Source organism: Carcharodon carcharias, chromosome 2 (genome assembly GCF_017639515.1).
Source record: "Carcharodon carcharias isolate sCarCar2 chromosome 2, sCarCar2.pri, whole genome shotgun sequence".
NCBI classification, from domain to species: Eukaryota; Metazoa; Chordata; class Chondrichthyes; order Lamniformes; family Lamnidae; genus Carcharodon; species Carcharodon carcharias.
In genome coordinates, this window is record NC_054468.1 from 172,980,474 (window position 1) to 172,993,004 (window position 12,531).

The 12,531-nt window shown below is 42.8% G+C and overlaps 1 protein-coding gene across 5 annotated transcripts in view; it reads left to right on the forward strand.

The window, feature by feature from the left end:
* Positions 1-12,531, forward strand: part of LOC121274754 (clathrin heavy chain linker domain-containing protein 1-like) — a 161,224-nt gene that overhangs the window by 5,628 nt on the left and 143,065 nt on the right. For 3 of the 5 annotated variants that reach the window (XM_041182107.1, XM_041182110.1, XM_041182100.1), the window contains exons 2-4: positions 2,857-3,044; positions 5,933-6,072; positions 6,691-6,892. In XM_041182107.1, coding sequence (XP_041038041.1) covers positions 2,857-3,044; positions 5,933-6,072; positions 6,691-6,892 — 530 coding nt within the window. The remainder of the gene's footprint in view (positions 1-2,856; positions 3,045-5,932; positions 6,073-6,690; positions 6,893-12,531) is intronic. The other 2 variants (XM_041182117.1, XM_041182128.1) reach the window with 2 other exon arrangements.

Genomic DNA, 12,531 nt, shown 5'->3' on the forward strand with positions numbered 1-12,531 from the left:
TTCATGTTTCTCTCTGGGGTTTAAACAACTCAGCCTTTACCAACTGCTGTTTCATAACAGCTGGTTAACACACAGGAAGCAAAGACTAGGGAAAAGCAGGCTTTTTCAAGTTGGCAGGCTGTAACTAGTGGCATGCTGCAAGGATCAATGCTGGGACTTCAGCTATTTACTATCTATATAAATGACTTTAGATGAAAAGAATGATGAAGATACAAAGCTGGGTGGGAATGCAAGCTGTGAGCATGACTCAGAGGCTGGAAAGAGATATAGATAGATGGCAAGGTGGCAGATGGAGTATAATGTGGGGAAGTGTGAGGTTATGCACCTTGGTTGTAAGATTAGAAAAGCAGAATATTTTTTGAGGTATGAAACTTGTAATGTCCAGAGGGACTTGGGTGTACTCACACAAGGAACACAGAAAGTTAACATGCAGGTACGGCATACAATTAGGCAGGCAAATGGTAGTTGGCCCATGTTGCAAGAGGATTGGCGTGCAAGAATAATGAATAAGCTACAATTGTACAAGGCATAGGTGAGATCACCACAGCAGTACTGTGCACATTTTTGGTCTCCATATTTAAGGAAGGATATTCTTGCATTGAAGGTGTACAGTAAAGGTTCACTAGATTGATCCCTGGGATAAGAGTGTTGTCCTATGATGAAAGGTTGAGTAAATTGGGCCATATTCTCTGGGCTTTAGAAGAATGAGATGTGATCTCATTTGAAACATATAAGATTCTGAAAGGGCTTGTCAGGGTAGATACTGAGAGGTTATTTCCCCTGATGGGGGCATGTAGAAAACTGGGTACATTCTAGGATAAGGGGCTGATCATTTAGGAATGAGATGAGGAGAAATTTCTTCATTCAAAAGGGTTGTGACTCTTTGAAATTGTCTACCCCAGAGGGCTGTGGATGCTCGATTATTGAATATATTTAACACTGAATTTGATTTTTGGTCTCTCAGAGAATCAAGAGATATGGGTGTGAGCGGAAAGTGGAAGCCAAAGATCAGCCATGATTGTATTGAGTGGCAAAACTGGCTTAATGGACTGTATGGTGCTCTGATCCTATTTCTTATGTTCTTATATTCTTTACCCAAAGAGCTGTAAGAATATAGAACTCACTGCAACAGGGAGTGGTTGAAGCGAATAGTATAGATACATTTAAGAGAAAGATAGACAAGAATATCTGGGAGAAGGAAAAAGGGGGTCACAAGGATAAAGTTAGGTGAGGAAAGATGGAAGGAGGTTCTGGTGGAGCTTAAACACCGACATGGATTGTTGGGCTGAATGGTGTGTTTCAGTTTTAGTGCCTTAAGTCCTATGTAATCCTATGTGAAAATGTTAAGCATTGTTGAATGAAGGGCACTAAGTCATCTTTATTGATGATCAGTTTTTCTGGCCTTGAAAACCTACTTTTATAAACATGGAATGACATTCATTCAATTGCATGATGATAATTTCATGATCTTTAAAATAATCATTTTGTTTTTATTTTTTGGAATTTGTTTAAGATATTGTATCTTTTACCTTGATCCCATCTATACGTCCCAAGCTTTATTTCATCTTTGATAAAATGATTAGAAATTGAATTATGATCTTTGCTTTTTACTTCCTGGTTTGCTGTCCGTGAGAATTCTTAATCTGATTGGTTGCTCAGCCTACTTAATGATGTCACTCTTTCTGGGTCCCACAGATCCTCTATAGATCCTCCATAGGTGGCTCCAGATTAAAAGTCACTTTGGAGTAAGGGCAATCCACACTCTGGAGCCTGCTAAATCTTTGTAGGCAGTTTTTTTTAGATCAGCGATAAGCGCCACCCCTTTTGCACTGACTGCAAAATCTGGCTGATTTGATTGTGCTAGTTTTCTAGGCACGATTCCTCTTGATAATGTCATTCCCGACACAAAGGATTGTGGAATTTTAAGCACACGTTCTGTTCAGTGCCATTCAAGTTTCTGCTATTTTTTGCATTAGTTTAAAAACATCAGACTAGAAACAAGCACCACCCAAAAAACTAGCCACGCCCCCAAACTAAGTTTATAGCCGTTAGGAGTTTCCGCTAATTGCATTCATTTGTAAGCCTTCGTGCTGGCTCCAAAAGCTAAGCTGGCTCTTTTGGTGCAAGAATACCAATAGGTAATTTTTGAAAAAGAAGTTTTATTTACTAAAAAACTGAATACTGTATCCCAATCTAAGCAGAAAATAGTTCTATATTTCTTTATAGTAATTTATAATCAAGGTTACTTACAGTTGATGATGGATTGATACTATGATTTAAAATGCTTGTTTTTTGTGATAAGTTAATTCTCAGAGTAGAGGGCAAATTTTACCAAGTTATGAATCTTAAATATATCAAATTTTTTCAAGCAAAATTTATTGTTTTAAAACATTAGATTTAAAATACTATCCAATTGCGTTTATTCCTGAAGATTTTGCATTCAGCGATATACAAATAAATTTGAATGGAAACTTGGGAGAAGGAAGAAAACCTTTCAAAACAGACAAAATTTGTGATGGAATTGCTGAATGTGCCCAAAACAGAAACTACCCGAAGCAAGTAGAGGAACATTGGATATACCACCCACTCCTTCCTTGGACTTCCATTGGATTGGTCCATGATTATGCTCGACAAAAGTACTGCAGTGGTTTGTTGTTGCCTTCTGCAGTATGGCTGACCAGGAAAGTCCCCTGCTCTTACTGCCTGCCCTCAAGGATATTGGAAGTATTTACAGGCTGCTGATCAACCTGCTGGCCACAACAAGCTTAAAACATAATATGTGGAAGATATATAAATATATGAACATGTTGTATTGAAGTATTATATACATCTTTATTTTATTTCACATTTACATAGGTCATTGACAATGCAACAGCATATAAAAACATACTCACAACTATCAAAAAGGAATATGAAGAAAGCATCAATGTTTTACACAAAGGACGAGAAGATTCTCGGTTTCTACACAGGAAGTTGAAATCAATGGCTTCTGAACCAATGACTCTTGTGGCTTACAAGAAAAGAGCCAGTCAGCTGCAAAACAAGTACGATAGGAACCCTTACCAGAGAATTGTAGCAGCTACAGTAGCTCATCAGCCTTTGTTTATAATGTTTTGATGTTTCAGAGTAGATGGTGACATTGATTATATAGAAACATAATTCAATGTTTGTCTACACTCCCTCGTTTGTTGAGGCTAGTTAAAAGGCCTGCCTCTGTTCTCTAGGACTTCGTTCCATTTGTGGTAAAAACTATTAGGTGCTCTAGTCCTTGCTTCTCACACCCCCTCACCCTCCCATCCATTCCTCATGACCACTTATGCCCTCTATGCCAACTCAATGCCAACTCATGCTCCACACTCACCCCATGGCCCCTTTATAGTCCCCATGTCAACTCAGTGCCAACTCAACCCCCATCCACCCCCTCATATCCTCCATGCTGACTCATGACCCTTCCAATGTCCATTCATCCGGAATGTACTATATATAAAATCAATTTACCATATAGTGACGATAGCATGTGTGGAACTGCTCAGAAAAACACCCATTCACCGACCTTCTTCTGAAAAGAACTGCTGCTCCTACAACCGTATAAAAATATCAATCAAACAGACCATTAAGGTATCAACAACAAAGGCTTCAAACACTTCACTTCCCTTAACCTTGTGCAAGTAAACATTGAGACATTGACAAAAGCGATAATTAAAAGAGCAATTTATTATAACTGCTAAAGATGTCAATCAAGCAAAGTCACTGGATCTCTCCAACTGTCCAAACAGAACTCCTGCTGAGAAAATCCTTCTATGAGTCTGTGCTCTCAGCCAACTTGTACATTGAGGCCAACCAGTTCTACTGAAGGAGTTCTTGTTATACCTGTCTTCATTATGCATGCTTGGCTGAGAGCCCAGACTCATAAAAGGTTTTCCTCAGCAGTTTTGATAGCTGAAAGTGGCATGGGTAAGACCTTTTGAACTTATTTTTCATAAGGTTCCCAAATCCAGACTATTGTTCACGACCCCTCTGTGGGGCTGTGAGTCATGAGTCATCCAGAAACTGGTCTAACTCTGCAAAAATTGTTGGGGGCTAGGAGATGCCTAGCCCCTGCAATGGAGCTGGCCAGTTTGGGAGTGCAAGGAATGGGCTTGCTACCTACACCTTTATCACATGCCAGTAAAAATTGGAGACACCAAGAATGGCGGCGGGAATTCTAGTATCAGGTCCTACCCACCATTTTTAAATGGCTCCAGAGTTGTTCGGACTCCACAATTATATTACTACCCTTAATCTCTTAGCAATTTTGGCCACTTAACACTAATTCATGGTTCTGCATTTTGAAACTGGATATTGAGGGTTTCTAAGCACAGAAGAAGAAGCGGATTTCAAGAATCCTGCTTGATGATTACAGTGAAAATTTTCTGGCCATTTTGCAACTTCTTTTGATGTTCCCACTGAAATGGTCAGGAGACATTTTGTTGCCACAATATTTTTTTTTGGCCAAAGGTATCACTAGTGGACATTGGTTTTCCCAGATGGGTATCTCCTTGTGTTTGCAATTTTTTTAATAAGAAGAAGAAAAAGGGCAAGGTAGTAATACCAGGTCAGTCAAACACTTATTGGTATGAGCATCTACAGAAAGAGGTCTACATATATTGTTTTGTTAAGAGATTGCGCTTGTGGAGAGCCTAATTATCAAAGGAGGCTGTAACATCAGATCTAATGATACAAATGGACCATGTGAAGGCCTAATCAATCTTAATGATTTTGAATGCATTCTAACTCCAATATTGGATTGGATGAAGGAAGTCATGCATGCCAGGGAGATCAGTGGAAAGCTAAGGTTGATTGAATGCATCTGTCATGGTGCTACTAAATATAAATATAGGCCATCACATTGATAATGACTTTGGGTGCACTGTTGTGACAAAGAGAACCACTCTCTTCACCGTCACCTGATATAGCACCACCTCCATTTAACTAGCCAGCACATGGAACTAGTGGCTTTGGGTGGGGGGGCTGGGTGGAGGGGGTGTGCTCTTTTTGGGTGCAGTGCACCTTTTTCTTTTTACCGCTTACTCCTTGCCTCTGCATCGGGTTTCTTTAGACATTTTGCCTGTCAGATAGTTTCCCTCTTTCCTTCACCGAAGAGTTGCAATATTTTTCCAAAGATTTCAGGGAACTCGCTCAGTACCTCCGTGTGATCACTCGTTTTTAAGTTAATGCATCCTCTTAAATTTTGTCAAATGTGCTATTTTCTAGTCAGCCAATAGGTTACATCTGTTCACATTGCCAAAGCTGCATATGACCATGAATAATTACACTTGTGAGAAGACCACACAAAACTATATGCTTTCTAGACTTTGGCAGGAACAAATTTTCCACTGTGGTTCCTGTGGCAATTAGCTGTGCAGCAAACTTAGATATGATGAAATAATTAGAGGACCATCTTTGTGTGCCACTGTTGCCCGCTTCCTAGCGAAAGAGTGACATTGGTGGAAAGGATGTTCCCTCTTGTGGGAGAATTTAGAAACAGGGGCCACTGTTTAAAAATAAGGTGCCACCCATTTAAGACAGAGATGAGAAGAAATTTTTTCTCTTGGAGAATTGTGAGTCTTTGGAACTCTCTTCCTCAATTGGAAGCAGAGTCATTGAATATTTTTAGGGCAGAGAAGGGTGGATTCTTGATAAGCAAGGTGCTGAAAGGTAATCAGGATAGGTGGGAATGTGGAGTTGAGGTTACAGTCAGATCAGCCACGATCTTATTAAATGGCGGATCAGGCTTGAGGGACCAAATGGCCTATTCCTGCTCCTAATTTTTATATTCGTAAGTATGTTCATATGTTTGCAAAGCACTTTGGGTTATCCTGAGATCAAGATAAGGAGCTATATAAATGCAAATTTTTTATTGTTTTACTTGATAATTGACTTCTTTTAACAGAATTGATTTCATTAAACAAAATACAGCTGGATTAGAAGCTCACTTGCAGGCAGTCAAAAATTCAAGAAATGTGAAAGGCAAGCCAACAGAAGAGACTTTGCCACCACAGGATGGAGTCTTCCATATTAAACGTATTCCAGGTCTGGAATTTGTCAAAACATTTTTAGATGTCTTTTTATCTTTTAACCAATTGTTTAATATTGAATAAATGCAAACTTCCTTTTAATTCTTAATTTTAGTTGATTATTGAATCCCTTTTTAAAATATATTATTCCATTGCCTTGTTGGAATCCCTCCAACTCTGCACCAACCCTAACCAAGAAGGCAACCTGCTTCCAGGCCCTTGCAAATAACTGGAAATGATTGCTTGGAAATGTTCAAGTGATTATCCCTTCAATTATCTATGCCATCTTGTGAGGAAGGTTTGAGTGTTCTTTTCCCATAATAACCCTGATTGTAGCCTGTGCTCTTGGAATTGGGGAATTACCATTGTTTCTTACAGTCTAACTTAAACCACACATTTTACTTTTATTGTTAGAAATCTGCAGCTTACAAGTGCATAAACCAAATATCCAAATCTTGCTCTAACAGCATTTGGGACCTTGCCAGCATGTCAACTTGCTTGTCATCTATTGAGGCTGTCCTACCACTAATGGAATAATTATTGCCTTTGCATTCCCTGTAAGCAGGACTCCCCATGCAAAGAAGAAGCTGCAATGCTTGGAAGCTGTTTTGTTTTTGTTCTGTTTCTGTAATAGGTCTGACATTGAAGGAATCTTTAAATGTGGATGATCTTTGTAAGCACCTGAGGAAACTGGAAAAGAAACTCAATGACCTAAGATTTGCAAAAGAAACAAAATATGTGCCAGTCCAGATCAAAACTAATATAAGCCAAGAAATTAATCAGAAAATGCAGCAATGGGAAGAACTGGTCATGGTGAATAAGCAACTAAAACTCAGGTACCCAAGAAGAATATTTTATTGTAATCTAACAACAATCAGAATAGTTGCAATTAAATTGTCAATCCTTTACTGCTATTTCTTAAATAGATTTCAGGGCTTGGATTTTCCACTATTTAGATAATAATGAAATGTTCTATTTATAATTATTAGACATATGAGGATAAAGGACAATAGTGAACAAGCACCAAAGCTTTTTGAAAAGGAAGGGGAACAGATGTGGTTTATGTTGAACCCAGTGACATAGAAAGAAATAGATTTGAGATCCTGCAAAGGACGTTTCAACAGCTAACATAAAATAAGGACAAGGATCTCAAGGGCAATCAGAATTACTTCCAGGAATAGGTAAGTGAGTATTACGACCAGTCCCCAGGCGAGGTCCCCCAATTTGTTAACTTCCTCAACAGGCCCCCAATTTTGCTGCGCTCTCAAGTAAGGAGGAATGAGCTGGCTCCCCTTCTTTATTCAACTCCCTCAGTTTGGTGCAACAGGTTAATTTAAAAGGATCCCTTCCCCTGTGGATCACTTTTCCCAGTCAAAATGTATTTATTTTTTAGAAGGAGCCAATTTAACCAGGCTTTCTTGAGTCAAAGAAGAGTAAGTTTATTAGTTACCAAAACCTGAGAAAAATAATAAAAACACAACACGTATATACGCAGATCAGAAATTAGAAGTTAAGGGTCTAAATAAAATTTTTAAAAAATGAACAAATCAGTCTTTTGGCTTGTCCTTGAGGTGAAGATGGCAGTACATTGCGGCTGTTAAGTTGGGAGATTCCAATAAAACTGATTTTGGCAGTTTTGCAGATAATTTGGAGACCCTTGGTTCTGCAGGGTGAATTGGAGGCTGTTCTATTTCCTTTAGATTGTGGCTTCTGCCGAGCTTTTCCCGCAGCAACAGAGGGTGAAAGATCTTTCATCTGCATGTTGCAGGGGGGTGACTAGCTTGTTCTTCTGCTTGCTGTCACACATAGCCACACTCCAGCACACCAGCTTTTTAAATTGATTTTTCCCGTTGTATTCTGGAATGGAAAAACCCGGCATGAAAGAGGAGTTAAACCTGGGGCAGATCAGCCATGATCATATTGAATGGCAGGCAGACTTGAAGAGCCGAATGGCCTACTCCTGCTCCAATTTCTTATGTTCTTATGTCTTGCACCCAGAGCCTATGTTCTTTTCATCTCAGACCATTTACGCATTCTGAGATATAAATCAACAGGAGATGGATTTCGGTTGTCTGCTGAGATGTGTAAACCAGTCTTTTGTCTCCACAACCACAGGAGATTAAAGTTCAGTCTTATGCACCTTTCCTATCTCCCTTTCAAGTATCTCTGCTTGAAGAAGGCCATGACACCTTTACAGGTGCGACATTCCATGCTCTGTCAGGATAGGCCTGTCAGTATAATTCTCATAGGAATTTTCCAGAAAGTGGTTACTTTACATTATCAGCAACCTTTTGCTCAGTGGCTTTGCTTGTATTTCTTTTTTAAAAAGCACAGGTCTTCCTTAAAAAGTTCAAATTGCCCATGGATAATTGTTACTGTTGGTCCCCTGTTGTAACATGAGTTAAATGTGTGGTTGAAGAAATGGTATAAGATTGAGATTTCTGAAACATTAAGGTCACATCCAGAGCATGAGCGACTTGTACAGAATGAATGGGCTTCTTTTGAATAAGGCTTAGACCAACGCGCTCTCTTGGAGAATAATTAGCGCTGTGAAGAAGGGTTTAAACTAATATGATGGTGAAGGGAACAGCAAGAAAAGGAAGCACAAAGGAAAACAAAAGTGACAGTGGGGGGGATGCTTTTTTCTTTATGCAGCAGTCTATAATGGATGATAATGAATCAGCATTTTTTCAAATGGTTTTATTTCTATTGACTTGGTTAACTCAGAACCAGGAGAGACATTTTATAAATCCATTTAAAATACTGTGTTTGAATAAAGAGTAGTCTGGTTATAAATTGAGATGACGGTGCATGCAGGCTTATTGCATGAATATTTTATGCTACATTATGACAATAACTACGGGCAGATTAATCCGTGCCCGCTGGCATCGGGCGTATTTGGCAGCATCAGCGGACAATATGGCGAGAAGGCCAGAAATGTGTTTCACAACATTGTGAAACCAGTTTGCGATCGTCCGCTCAGCCCATTGAGATCAGCCACATTCCACGCCATTGGATATCGGGAACCTCATTGTAATACATCTGCATATCATTATAAGGCTAGCCCGCCAGAAGCATTCCTCCCCCCACACCGAGGCTGGATCATCCACCCATGTTAGGAAGGTCTAGGATCAACTGGGAGAGGAAGAGATGTCGGGAGGGGGTTGAGGTTGGGAAGGGAGAACAAAGGTGTCGGGGGCGGTGAAGTTGGGGGGGGAAACAAAGGCGTCAGGGGGAAGCTTGAGAGGAGGTATGGAGTACGGGGGGGAAGGAGGATATAACAGTTTGGAAGATGACAACTGGGGAAGCAGGTATTGGGGGGGAGGTGGAAGGTGTATGGGAAGGAGTTTGGAGTGGGGAAGGATTGCAGAGAGGGGAGGGAGTCCAGGGGAGGAAGGAGTGCGGAGAGTGAGGGCGTAAGGCTGGAGGAAGAGGTAAGGGTGGAGAACGACTTGGGGGTGAGAAGGACTAAATGGAAGAAGTAAGGGTGTCTGAAGGAATCGTGAAGACGGAAGGACTAAGCGGGGGTGGAGTTGGGGAGTTGGAGCGGGGAGAACCAGGTGGGGTGGGGGGAACGGAGTTCCAAGGGGGGAAGGGGCACCAAGGGCAAGCGGGGGGATGTCCAGGTGAACATGCAAGGGAGGGCTCTGATGAGTCCATGACTGCCTCCTGGGGAGTGAACTGAGGATGGATGTGGAATGAGGGAATGGTGAGAATGACCGAGGGCAGAGTGAGGCGGTAGGGTGAAAGGGTGAGGGTTTAATGGTAGCGGTTGAAGGGATGGCGAGGGTGATTGGCAGAGACTGGGAGGCAGACACTGACCCTGAGGATGGGAAGGAGGAGGTGAGGGAGGTGAATGTGGCTGAGGGTGAGATTTTCAGGAAGGAAGGGAACGTGCACATTCACCTGCGCGTGCCGAAGGAAAAGGGTTGTGGCTGGTAGGTCTTGGAGGGGAGGTGGAAGGTGATGCCGGGAGAGGTCAATAGTGTTGGGAAAACGAAATAAGTGACCGTGAGAGGGGAAGAAAAAAGGTGGAACGCACAAAAAACCGAATCAAGACCATGTTGTCCAAATTGAAAGCAAAACGACATTCATGGTGGGTGAGATCAGGTGTTTGATCATTGGGTGGGCAGACATGCAGGTCAGCTCAGATGGACAACTGAAAGCAAACCCCAGCAGGCAGCATTGAAAATGCTCAGGACATTGAGGTGAGTGTGATATGTGAAGGATCTGCGTGTGTAGGAGAGTGCTTGCATGAGACTCCGAAAGCCCCTGGCACACACATACTTCTCAATCCAGAATCACTTGTTGGCCAGCTGCTCCCTCTGTGATGACAGAGGATGAGGTTGAGGGGCTCACAGGCAAAGGGAACTTGGAGGGAGAGGACAGCCTCTGAGATTCCTGAGCGGATGACCCAGGGGTATCCAGCTGCCGTTCCTCCTCCATTCAGGTGCCTGGGGACCCCGGCCTGACTCCTTGAAGGGAAGGAGCACCTGGAGGGAAGTTGAAGTGCCCCATTTCCCTCTCGCATTGCCACTGCAGGAACTCTCCCATAGCTCCCGTGATGGAGTGCAGGTCTGCACACATCTCTGCATTCTGCTGGACCAGGGTCTCCATAACATGTGCCATCCTCCCCATGGAGCCCTCCATACGTGCACATGTGGACAGTACTTCACCAGAGAGCGGGCGGACCACTCATCTGCATGATGTTCCCACGTCTTCTGCTGACTCTCCAGGATGAGTTGGAAGGTCAAATCTGAGGCTTGTCATCTGAGTCAGACCTGGGCAGTCCTCCAAGTGCCTGGGAGCTCGCCTGAACCTGCCTCCTGCTGTTGCGGACAGGTGTCCATGTGGTGACCACCAGATTGCGAACCCGGGCTTGCTCTAGATCTAGGTCTCATCAAAGTGTATGTCTCTGTGCTGGTGCAGCGTGTGGGTAAACGCTCTGACCGATCTTCAATGGAGGAGCTGTCCTCTTGGCTGGAGGTGAGGACCTGGATGGAGCTGAGGGAAGGGCGGGCTGAAGGTGTCGGTCACTTGACAGGGCTCCCTGTGAATCAGAGATAATTAGTGCAAGTCAGCAGAGTCAAAAACAAGAGAGAAAGCACTCACATTTGCGCTGAGAGAGGGATGATGTGGTGCAGGATCGTCACGAGGGTGTTCACCGCTGACCTCACCGTCACCACAGGCATGGTCCATCTCCTCAGTAGTCAGTGCGATGGCACACTCCTCAAAGTGAGTGAGAGGCCTATTCTGGGCCACTCCACCAGTGGTCTGGGACCTCTCCCTGCTGAAGTGAGCAGGCTTCTCCTGCATGGAGAAAGTGTGATCAGGACACATGGCACTGAGTGGAATGTTTGTGTGGTGAGCAGAGCCATGGACAGAATAAGGGGATGAGCTCAAGAGGGGTTGAGCCTGATGGAGATGTGAGGGTGTGTGAGAGAGTTAATGGTGTTGTCTCGAGGTGTGAGATCCCTGTGGAGGTGTGATGCATTTGTGAGTGTGAGAGTCGGGAGTGATGTGAAGAGTGAGTTACCCTGGTGGAACGGATGAGACCATTCATCCTGTAGCAGCGCTGGGTAGCTGTCCTCTTTTGCACGGCATTGGCGCTGGCCACCGCTGCCACTGCCTTCCATGCTGGACTGGTGATGCAGCTGCCCGTTCTGCGGCCAGAGCGGGAGGTAGAGGACGTCACAGCGGGCCTCCATGATGTGCAAAAGGCACGCAAGGGACGCGTCATTGAAGTGGGGGGGGGGGTGCTGCATTCTTTTTACCTTTCGGGGCCATCCTGTCTTCTGTGCAGCAGTCCTGGGCCGGAAGGGCTGAGGGGTGTGTGTGTGGCTGCACTTTAAATGTGGCGCCTGGCGTAATGAAGCGGTGAAGGGATGGTATGGCGGGCGAATGAGAACCCGCCTGTCATGGAAACAGCAAGTTTCCTGGGAATGCATAATTAATGCAGAAGGTTTGGGACAAGCCGTGAGAAGCCACCATTGCAGCTGGCAGGTAAAACATTGTTTCACCGCCCGCTACCACACTTAGTGCAAATCTGGGACAATTCTGCCCTACATTTCAAAAATACTTTATTGGCTGTAAAGTAACCAGGAATATAAAAACAGATTGTGGGAGCTTTTACAAGTATTTAAAAATGTTATGAGAGTATAATAATTTTCAGAATATTTTTCTGGTTTATTGTAACGGAGGTTTATGGGGGTTTGTGTTGTTCTGTCTGTGTGTGTTTTAATTACATTTTGTAGCCAAGCAAATTGCAAGTTGAAGTTATCAAAAGAAATAAGGTATAGAAGTGTCTTTAATATGCCAATGAGTAAACATGGTTGGGGTCTTAACATGCAAGATGTAAAGGGAATTTGCATTTTTAGATAAAATGAAGGGAGCTTTGAATTTCAAAGAGGTTAATGAATATATAGTGACAACGTGAAAGTTTTTATATTATGATGGAGATACAGTTTAAAACTTA